We start from the raw sequence: 11,592 nt of genomic DNA on the forward strand, positions 1-11,592 counted from the left end.
TTGGGCATCTGCGTTATCCAACGAAGTTGTACGACTTAGTTTCCAACTCCAAACTATAAAAAGAATAATGTTTTTGGTTAATTCAGCTAAAATTCACGTTGGATAATTTTGTGGTATTTAAAAAAAAATTACCTCTTCGCGTCTGGCTGTCTATATTTTGGCAGCTGTAAGCCAGAGCGTACGAATCATAATTTGTTCCAATAATCCAATAGTTGACAGGTGCATCTAGAATAGAAATTGCTAGTTAATAATTTGGTTACGAATAAATGGAACACATTTGAATGTTACGAAAAAATATAAAAATATTTTGTTTCACTATTAGCATTGGAATATACACGGATTATTATTCAGCTGTGAAAATTTTTTTAAATTTTAATTATAGTCTGTCCCCTGGACGTAGCTACCATCCTACTCGTGTAAGGTGTAACTTAAAATGTTAGTATACAGGGTGTCCCAAAAAGTAGTGATATACTGAAGCTGGGAGGTAGAGGACTTAGAGTGCTATCCGAATCACCCCCATGTGTGTTATGCGATTTTTCGTATTTTCGGAGTTATTACATTTTTTTCAATTTTTCATCTATCGCCGAGTACGATGAGATTTTTATTTATGGTGACGTGAATTATTGCGCTAGATGCTTGATTTTTTTTGTGTGCTAAGCTGAAAGATAGGCCAATTCAGTATGGTAACATTTACTATCGTTAAATCTTCGAATAGAATAAAAAAAAGAATTAAATGCCAAGAAAGATAAAATTACCCAGTATGTTCATAACTTCAAGGGCCCATAAAAAAATAAAATCACATAAAAAAGGTTTTCCATTTGGCTTTTAAAAACTTGCTCTATCGATCAGGTAGCTACCCTAAAAATTTCATTTTATTATTCTGAAGGCTTCAATCGAAAAATTGAAATCTAAATGTGGTAAGTGGAAAATTTTTATTAACATGATGATCATTAAAACCAATAAATAGGTGTTAAATTACCAGAATTTTTTTAAAATAGCCCCGCTGTTGCTCAATGCAAGTGCGACATCACCGTAAAAAGTTGTTTTTTTAATGTCTGAATGCTCTTTTATCATTTTAAATGGTTTCTTCTGCAACTATGAATTTCCGGGTTATTTCGTCCAAATTGTGGCAGTCTCTCGTCTTTGTAGTATTCCCACGGAAAAAATTCAGTAGGGTTTATGTCCGGAGATCGTGGAGGCCAGGCTAAAGGGCAAAAATACTCTGAAAGATGGATTGGTCGTTGCAGCCTGCGCATGCGCCGGTGATGCCTGCTTTAAAGCCTGGCCTCCACGGTCCCTCGACCTAAACCCCATTGATTTGTTTTAATGGGGATACTAAAAAGACCTTGGCCACTTGAGAGAATGCCACAATTTGGACGAAATAACCCGAAATTCATAGTTGCAGAAGAAACCATTAAAAATGATAAAAGAGCATTCAGACATTAAAAAGACAACTTTTTACGGTGATGTCGCACTTGCATTGAGCAACAGCGGGGCTATTTTAAAAAAATTCTGGTAATTTAACACCTATTTATTGGTTTTAATGATCATCATGTTAATAAAAATTTTCCACTTACCACATTTAGATTTCAATTTTTCGATTAAAGCCTTCAGAATAATAAAATGAAATTTTTAGGGTAGCTACCTGATCGATAGAGCAAGTTTTTAAAAGCCAAATGGAAAACCTTTTTTATGTGATTTTATTTTTTTATGGGCCCTTGAAGTTATGAACATACTGGGTAATTTTATCTTTCTTGGCATTTAATTCTTTTTTTTTATTCCATTCGAAGATCTAACGATAGTAAATGTTACCATACTGAATTAGCCTATCTTTCAGCTTAGCACACAAAAAAAATCAAGCATCTAGCGCAATAATTCACGTCACCATAAATAAAAATCTCATCGTACTCGGCGATAGATGAAAAATTGAAAAAAATGTAATAACTCCGAAAATACGAAAAATCGCATAACACACATGGGGGTGATTCGGATAGCCCTCTTGGTCCTCTACCTTCCAGCTTTCGTTCATCACTACTTTTTGGGACACCCTGTATAAGTAGTTCTTTACATTTGTAAATGTTGGTTAAATTGTTTTCTGACTAAAGCAATCAATGATGTTACAGATAACAATAGAGGTGGGCCTCGAGTTCTTTTATATGGTGTATCCAGTCGAATAGAATAGAAAAACTACTCGTAGTGCATTTGGATATCATGGTTTGAAATATATTTTCAAGTCGTAAATGTTCGTTGAAATTGAAAAGCATTTGTCATTACCTAGGACATGACGTGTCCAGATTTTCCCTACCGACAAAAAGGTAGCGTACATACTTGAGCCGATGTTGACGACCAATTTTCCATCACCAGAAGGAGATGTCGCTGTCCCCGAAACTGAGAGACGCCTTTGGTTCACCACGTGACTATTCTCCACGTTCAAAATATTGCCGTTTAGAGTATAGCTGGCACGATTGCAAGTGCCTGATTGCCGTTCAGCGAAATACGTCTGGATCAGGACCCAGTCTCCTTGAAACTGAAATTCAAGAATTTTTTACCATTCACGATTCCAATAATTGCTATTTTTGGGATATTTACTAGACAACATAAGCAGGTCTATAATTTGAATCTCAAGAATTTATTTCAAAGAGCATAATATCACGGTACTTGATGGATCATACTATTTATCTCGAAATTCAATGTCAAAATATAAAGCATTACGATAGAACTTACTCTGGTCAAATCCAAGTTACTGATAACATTAACATTAGGATCGCATTGTCCAGGGAATACAACAGGCTGTCCTAGTGGAATATCAGGATAGTAGAAGCAAGCTGCGGCAGATTGTTCTGCGTTTTGGAAATATCTATTGTCCAGGACATCTACGTTGCTCATAAGGTTATTTATAATTTGGGCATCTGCGTTATCCAACGAAGTTGTACGACTTAGTTTCCAACTCCAAACTATAAAAAGAATAATGTTTTTGGTTAATTCAGCTAAAATTCACGTTGGATAATTTTGTGGTATTTAAAAAAAAATTACCTCTTCGCGTCTGGCTGTCTATATTTTGGCAGCTGTAAGCCAGAGCGTACGAATCATAATTTGTTCCAATAATCCAATAGTTGACAGGTGCATCTAGAATAGAAATTGCTAATGAATATTTTTTTTAAGAATACATGTTTTACTATTAAATATTTTACCGTCATACTAGTTGTATTGGAATGCATACTGAATATAAGTTAACTATTCTCTAAAATAACCACTGAGGCACTATAATCTCATTCTAAACTATAGCCCAGTCTCTTGGGAACCGAAGCCAACCAGTGCATAAAGATCTTACTGAAAAAAGGTGGAGTACATACTTGAGCCGATGTTTACGACCAATTTTCCATCACCAGTAGGAGATGTTGCTGTTCCCGAAACTGAGACGCGGTTTTGGTTCACCACGTGACTATTCTCAACGTTCAAAACATTGCCGTTCAGAGTGTATTTGGCACGGTTGCAAGTGCCTGACTGCCGTTCAGCGAAATACGTCTGGATCAGGACCCAGTCTCCTTGAAACTGAAATTCAAGAATTTTTTACCATTCACGATTCCAATAATTGCTATTTTTGGGATATTTACTTGACAACATAAGCAGGTCTATAATTTGAATCTCAAGAATTTATTTCAAAGAGCATATCACGGTACTTGATGGATCATACTATTTATCTCGAAAGTCAATGTCAAAATATAAAGCATTACGATAGAACTTACTCTGGTCAAATCCAAGTTACTGATAACATTAACATTAGGATCGCATTGTCCAGGGAATATAACAGGTTGTCCTAGTGGAATATCAGGATAGTAGAAGCAAGCTGCGGCAGATTGTTCTGCGTTTTGGAAATATCTATTGTCCAGGACATCTACGTTGCTCATAAGGTTATTTATAATTTGGGCATCTGCATTCTCCAACGAAGTTGTACGACTTAGTTTCCAACTCCAAACTATAAAAAGAATAATGTTTATGGTAAATTTAGCTAAAATTCACGTTGAATATTTTTGTGGTATTTAAAAAAATAATACCTCTTCGCGTCTGGCTGTCTATATTTTGGCAGCTGTAAGCCAGAGCGTACGAGTCATAATTTGTCCCAATAATCCAATAGTTGACAGGTGCATCTAGAATAGAAATTGCTAGTGAAGAATTTGTTTAAGAATACAATATGTTTTGCTATTTAAATATTTTACCGTCATAGTAGTTGTATTGGAATGCATACTGAATATAAGTTAACTATTCTCTAAAATATCCACTGAGGCACTATAATCTTATTCTAAACTATAGCCCAGTCTCTTGGGAACCGAAGCCATCCAGTGCATAAAGATCCTACTGAAAAAAGGTGGAGTACATACTTGAGCCGATGTTTACGACCAATTTTCCATCACCAGTAGGAGATGTTGCTGTTCCCGAAACTGAGACGCGGTTTTGGTTCACCACGTGACTATTCTCAACGTTCAAAACATTGCCGTTCAGAGTGTATTTGGCACGGTTGCAAGTGCCTGACTGCCGTTCAGCGAAATACGTCTGGATCAGGACCCAGTCTCCTTGAAACTGAAATTCAAGAATTTTTTACCATTCACGATTCCAATAATTGCTATTTTTGGGATATTTACTTGACAACATAAGCAGGTCTATAATTTGAATCTCAAGAATTTATTTCAAAGAGCATATCACGGTACTTGATGGATCATACTATTTATCTCGAAAGTCAATGTCAAAATATAAAGCATTACGATAGAGCTTACTCTGGTCAAATCCAAGTTACTGATAACATTAACATTAGGATCGCATTGTCCAGGGAATATAACAGGTTGTCCTAGTGGAATATCAGGATAGTAGAAGCAAGCTGCGGCAGATTGTTCTGCGTCTTGGAAATATCTATTGTCCAGGACATCTACGTTGCTCATAAGGTTATTTATAATTTGGGCATCTGCGTTATCCAACGAAGCTGTACGACTTAGTTTCCAACTCCAAACTATAAAAAGAATAATGTTTTTGGTTAATTAAGCTAAAATTCACGTTGGATATTTTTGTAGTATTTAAAAAAAATTACCTCTTCGCGTCTGGCTATCTATATTTTGGCAGCTGTAAGCCAGAGCGTACGAATCATAATTTGTTCCAATAATCCAATAGTTGACAGGTGCATCTAGAATAGAAATTGCTAGTGAAGAATTTGTTTAAGAATACAATATGTTTTGCTTTTAAATATTTTACCGTAATACTAGTTGTATTGGAATTTGGAATGCATACTGAATATAAGTTAACTATTCTCTAAAATAACCACTGAGGTACTATAATCTTATTCTAAACTATAGCCCAGTCTCTTGGGAACCGAAGCCATCCAGTGCATAAAGATCCTACTGAAAAAAGGTGGAGTACATACTTGAGCCGATGTTTACGACCAATTTTCCATCACCAGTAGGAGATGTTGCTGTTCCCGAAACTGAGACGCGGTTTTGGTTCACCACGTGACTATTCTCAACGTTCAAAACATTGCCGTTCAGAGTGTATCTGGCACGGTTGCAAGTGCCTGATTGCCGTTCAGCGAAATACGTTTGGATCAAGACCCAGTCTCCTTGAAACTGAAATTCAAGAATTTTTTACCATTCAAGATTCCAGGAATTTATATTTTTGGGATTTCTACTAAATAATATAAACAGGTCTATAATTTGAATCTCAAGAATTTATTGTAAAGAGCGTATCACGGTACTTGAAGATTGGATGGATCATAATATTTATCTCAAAAGTCTGTGTGAAAATATAAAGCATTACGATAGAACTTACTCTGGTCAAATCCAAGTTACTGATAACATTAACATTAGGATCGCATTGTCCAGGGAATATAACAGGTTGTCCTAGTGGAATATCAGGATAGTAGAAGCAAGCTGCGGCAGATTGTTCTGCGTTTTGGAAATATCTATTGTCCAGGACATCTATGTTGCTCATAAGGTTATTTATAATTTGGGCATCTGCGTTATCCAACGAAGCTGTACGACTTAGTTTCCAACTCCAAACTATGAAAAGAATAATGTTTTTGGTTAATTAAGCTAAAATTCACGTTGGATATTTTTGTAGTATTAAAAAAAAATTACCTCTTCGCGTCTGGCTGTCTATATTTTGGCAGCTGTAAGCCAGAGCGTACGAATCATAATTTGTTCCAATAATCCAATAGTTGACAGGTGCATCTAGAGGAGAAATTGCTAATGAATATTTTTTTTAAGAATACATGTTTTACTATTAAATATTTTACCGTCATACTAGTTGTATTGGAATGCATACTGAATATAAGTTAACTATTCTCTAAAATAACCACTGAGGCACTATAATCTCATTCTAAACTATAGCCCAGTCTCTTGGGAACCGAAGCCATCCAGTGCATAAAGATCTTACTGAAAAAAGGTGGAGTACATACTTGAGCCGATGTTTACGACCAATTTTCCATCACCAGTAGGAGATGTTGCTGTTCCCGAAACTGAGACGCGGTTTTGGTTCACCACGTGACTATTCTCAACGTTCAAAACATTGCCGTTCAGAGTGTATCTGGCACGGTTGCAAGTGCCTGATTGCCGCTCAGCGAAATACGTCTGGATCAGGACCCAGTCTCCTTGAAACTGAAATTTTAGAATTTTTTACCATTCACGATTCCAGTCATTGCTATTTTTGGCATATTTTCTAGACAACATAAGCAGGTCAATAATTTGAATCTCAAGAATTTATTGCAAAGAGCATATCACGGTACTTGATGGATCATAATATTTATCTCGAAAGTCAATGTCAAAATATAAAGCATTACGATAGAACTTACTCTGGTCAAATCCAAGTTACTGATAACATTAACATTAGGATCACATTGTCCAGGGAATATAACAGGTTGTCCTAGTGGAATATCAGGATAGTAGAAGCAAGCTGCGTCAGATTGGTCTGCGTTTACGAAAAGGTTATTGACCAATACGGGCGATGCGATACTGGTGATAAGAGTGTTGATTCTGGTGTTGGAATCAGTATCAAGTGTGGTAGAGCGGCTAAGTTTCCAAGCGTTAACTGCAATAAAAATGAATCATTACATAGTGAACCTTAGTAGTGAAATAAACCGAATTATGATGAAACCCGTCGTTGTTTATAATAAGAAATTGAAATAAAAGTAAAACAAATATGATATAATTAATATTATGTGTTTCTTTAAAAGAAAATCTAAATTATAACATGCAGTTCCATCAAGGCTCATCAAGGTATCATCGTAAAATGTAAAATTTTCATTTATAAAAACTTTTAAATATTATTAAAGGCGACTAAGCCACAAAATAAGAAAAATGTAAATATAGGCAGTACTTAGAGATGAAATAGAATAAGAAGAAAATAGTCACGTAGGATATTTTTAGTACGTATAGTTTGGAAATTCATAATATTAAAAATATAAACATTGCACATACCTTCTTGTTGGTTATTGGCCAGATTTTGACAGCTGTAGGCAAGAGCATAGTTGTCATAATCAGTTCCAAGAATCCAATAACTGACTGACGCTGAAACAACAATACGTTGTGGTGGAATGAATTTACTTAGACTTATATGATCGCTTTATTTGGTTCCTCACATAATGTAATTATATATATGTTATAGTCAAACCCCGAAGCTCGGGCACTCCTAGGTTGGACTGGTCAAACCCCAGGTCTGGCATAATGACTTTGTCAAAGCCCAAATAATTGTAATATTTCAGCCTTTTACTAAACAATTTTTGTCGGTCGTTGTTTAGCTGAGGCGTCTTATGCGCGTGAGAAGCCTTTGATGCGTTCGCCTATGTCCGAGATTTCTCCTGATTTCAGTCGAAGGGTGAAATTCAAATGTATTTCGAGGATTGTCTGATGGCTTTTGCCAAACCTTAAGATAAACAAGTCTTTCCGCGAAGAGATTGTGTCGCGGGATTTGACTATAACATAATATACAAAATATTAGCTTACAGAATTTACTATTTAGTCATTAAATGAAAAGAGAAACAATCTTACATGTTCCAATAGAAACTGTTAATCTAGCGCTTCCATCATTTGAAGCTAAAACAGCGGTTCCAGATACAGAGAGCTGATTTTGATTGAGCACGTGGGTGTTTACCACGCTGTAAGTGTTGGCATTAATAAGCTCATAGTTAGCTTGGTTGCATTCGCCAGATTGTCTAGAATTCTCGTAAGAAGAGATAAGTCGCCATCTTCCAGCAAACTATAAACAAAAAATGAATATAAATGTTATAAAATTCGATAAAGTTCCTAAAATAATATAATACTGGACATACAGTTCTAGCACAACTTGTAGCTTTCTATTTATCGAAATAATAATAATTAATTAATCCGTGATTGAAACTCTTAAAAAAATGTGTAAGTAATTTGTTTTTAATCAAAAATAAAAATCGATGGGGTTCGAATTTTTTTTATTGGTTATGGCGATTTTAGATCTCATTGCTTTAAAAATAATAAGCATACCAAAAAAGGCTTTTTATATTCTTTAAAATTTTATCAGATACCAGCTCAGAGGTCGTGATAAGCGAAAGATTTTGCATTCTCTGCCTCTTAAAAATTCTTAATAATATCTTAATTATTCAGCATTGCACCTATTGCATTTTTATTATAATGTAAAAAGTAGATATCTTTTAGATAACATTGACGCATTTGTTCAAAGATAATGCGATAAGTAATTCCCAAAATAGAAATAATTAACAGTGAAAATCATTATGATTACAGTAATGTTTAGAGCATTTCAAAGTGCAAAAAATCGTAATCATTATTTATCATTAGATAATATCTATAGCTTTATAGGTTGGTATTTCCCGCCTATTTGGTATAATGGCTGACATGACGTGATGATAACACATATAAGCTTATGTATATACATATGTATATATAAAGAGTAGAAAATCTCTACTAATTCTGCTATATTTTAACGTTTTTGGTTACAAGGAAGGTTCAATTATTATAATGGAATAGCTGAAGCAAGTAATTAATATAATTATTGATAAAGGCATTTTTCAAAAGTACATTTTCATATATTTAGTTAGCTTTTTGCCTATGGGTTCGCCCGCGTGGTCAAAGATACCTTATACTTAGTCCCAGTTCCCGTGAGATTGCATGCATAAAATTTTACCCTTCTCCTTTTTAAGATCTTAAACTATATTTTTACCAAATTTCATCCAAATTGGTTCAGTGTTTTTGGGCCAGACATACAGGAAGAGCTTCTTTCACATTTATCATATGAATCGGAGATAAGTAAACATATATAAGTAGCAAATTTGACGGTTAATAAATTAGCAGTACTATAAAATGAAAAGACCGGATTCCTAATTCTAATCTAATATTTTAGTTAATAACTTGTTATCAGCATTTAGGCAATAGAAAAATTTCGATAAAAATTTTGTCTACTCATGTAATCCTACTTCCTGTAATTGATCGCAAATCATTTAAATTATTGGATTATAATGTATTGATTTATAGAATTTTAATATTTTTTTGTTAATATTTTTGTAACAAATTTACTATTGAACTTTAAAATATAGTATCGGGAAGGAACAGACCCCTCATAGTGAACATAGCGAAATCTATATTACGAATATGGGGTCTATATTTTGCGTAAATACCGTGTTCGATTAATGATTGCTATTTTAGTATGAAGTTTGTAAGAATGTATGGATGTTTGTTTGTGCAAAAACACGTTTGTCCGTAATTATAGTTTGGCTTTTCATCTGGGTAGGTACTATGCGAGTGAAGCCTAGGGTTCAAAATATTAGTTAAAAAAAAGTTTTTAAATTTTTGATTACTTTTTGAGACATTCATGTGAAGACTCTAAAAGATCTCTAAATTACTAGAATTTCTCAAACCATATCATGTCATAATATGCTGCTTAAATATTTTCTTGTATCAGACAGCCTTATGTATAGATTTAATATGATGAATAATATGATGATCAATTGTTATTCTCCTCGATAATTCTAAATCTAAATGTCCTGTCTTGTGACACCAAAATGGCTGTACCAATTTTGATAAATTTTTGCGAATTTTGCATTTTTAGGCATGTTAAATTATAGATACCTTATTTAGATCGAAATTCGTTTCCACCGGTATCGTCGTGCTACACTGTCCCGGAAATATAGCACTTTGAGTTACACTTAAACTCGCACATACCACACTCAATATTAATAATAACATTATGAGATCCACCACAATACTGTGGTAGGTGTGAATTAACGAATATATTAAATTTCATGTGCCAATTATATAGGACATTTCCTGATAAGGTATCGCTGAATATCTGTCACGTATGGATAATCATACTAAAAACGTGGAATACCTTAATTGAGAAATAATCGTCATTCTATCTGCGAATGATAAAGGCAAAAACATTATTTGTTACTAACCAATTAAGGAGACTAGTCATTTGTATTCCAGTTTCCCGCTTTCATTTTGTGAAGAAACTAAATTGAACATAATTTTTATTTAATTGACGAATTTTGATTATGAGCCTACTCATGGACACTAAATAATCTTCTATCATCATTACATTTTAAGCTATTGCATAGCTTCTAAAGCAGGCCTTGAGCGCGGGGACCGAATATAGAATTCCGTAACGAAAAAACCTCACGCTCCCCACTCCGACGGGCTCGGAGGTGTGGCTTGAAGGCATGCTATGCAATAGCTTTACCGCGGCAGTCCCCGAGTGCCACGTCTTTTTTAGGGTTCCGTAGCCAAAATGGCAAAAACGGAACCCTTATAGTTTCGTCATGTCCGTCTGTCCGTCTGTCCGTCTGTCCGTCTGTCACAGCCGATTTACTCGGAAACTATAAGTACTACAGTGATGAAATTTGATGGGAATATGTGTTGTATGAACCGCTACAAAAATATGACACTAAATAGTAAAAAAAAGAATTGGGGGTGGGGCCCCCCATACATGTAACTGAGGGATGAAATTTTTTTTTTCGATGTACATACCCGTGTGGGGTATCAATGGAAAGGTCTTTTAAAATGATATAAAGTTTTCTAAAAAACATTTTTCTTAAAGTGAACGGTTTTTGAGATATCAGCTCTCAAAGTCGTAAAAAGTATGTCCCCCCCCCTCTATTTTTATAACTACGGGGTATAAAATTCTAAAAAAAATAGAGGTGATGCATGCTAATTAACTCTTTCAACGATTTTTGGTTTGATCAAAGTATCTCTTATAGTTTTTGAGATAGGTTGATTTAACTGTAATTTATTATATTTGCTGCTACGGAACCCTTTGTGCGCGAGCCCGACTCGCACTTGGCCGGTTTTTTATTCTAGAGACACTAGGTTTATTTTATACTGCTTAGTAAAATTTTGTTAATTCTTATGTGCTTAAAGATTCACAAAAATCCACTTTGTCAATGTCAATACAGCGATACATAGGTAAATTATTATGTTAGCATCGCATATTGAATGCACGTGCTGTTTCAGATAAAATAACGGATAACATGGTTAGGAGAAAGGGTAAATAATAATAAAATTCATTCATTTTACATATAATATATTCGCTTTCCTAATTAATAAATACTTTATTCTTATTTAACTCACA

General features: G+C 34.5%; 2 protein-coding genes across 2 annotated transcripts; both read right to left on the reverse strand.

Annotated features, from left to right (window-relative positions):
* Positions 1 to 13: 13 nt before the first annotated feature.
* LOC149900818 (uncharacterized) lies at positions 14 to 4,998 on the reverse strand. Its single transcript, XM_090112722.1, has 10 exons — positions 4,773 to 4,998; positions 4,380 to 4,578; positions 4,056 to 4,148; positions 3,747 to 3,976; positions 3,354 to 3,552; positions 3,034 to 3,126; positions 2,725 to 2,954; positions 2,329 to 2,527; positions 183 to 225; positions 14 to 53 (listed from the first exon to the last, which is right to left on the reverse strand). The coding sequence occupies exons 1-10, from the start codon at positions 4,932 to 4,934 to the stop codon at positions 14 to 16; spliced, it is 1,488 nt and encodes a 495-aa protein (XP_089968848.1). The 5' UTR covers positions 4,935 to 4,998.
* Positions 4,999 to 5,030: 32 nt separating this feature from the next.
* LOC149900819 (uncharacterized) lies at positions 5,031 to 7,702 on the reverse strand. The gene is made up of 9 exons (XM_090112723.1): positions 7,651 to 7,702; positions 7,458 to 7,547; positions 6,833 to 7,068; positions 6,440 to 6,638; positions 6,120 to 6,212; positions 5,812 to 6,041; positions 5,411 to 5,609; positions 5,081 to 5,173; positions 5,031 to 5,035 (listed from the first exon to the last, which is right to left on the reverse strand). The coding sequence occupies exons 1-9, from the start codon at positions 7,700 to 7,702 to the stop codon at positions 5,031 to 5,033; spliced, it is 1,197 nt and encodes a 398-aa protein (XP_089968849.1).
* Positions 7,703 to 11,592: the final 3,890 nt, after the last annotated feature.

The sequence above is a fragment of the Colias eurytheme genome, chromosome 18, assembly GCF_061535395.1.
Source record: "Colias eurytheme isolate Ceu_HAF_F1 chromosome 18, ilColEury1 Martin Lab GWU primary, whole genome shotgun sequence".
NCBI lineage: Eukaryota > Metazoa > Arthropoda > Insecta > Lepidoptera > Pieridae > Colias > Colias eurytheme.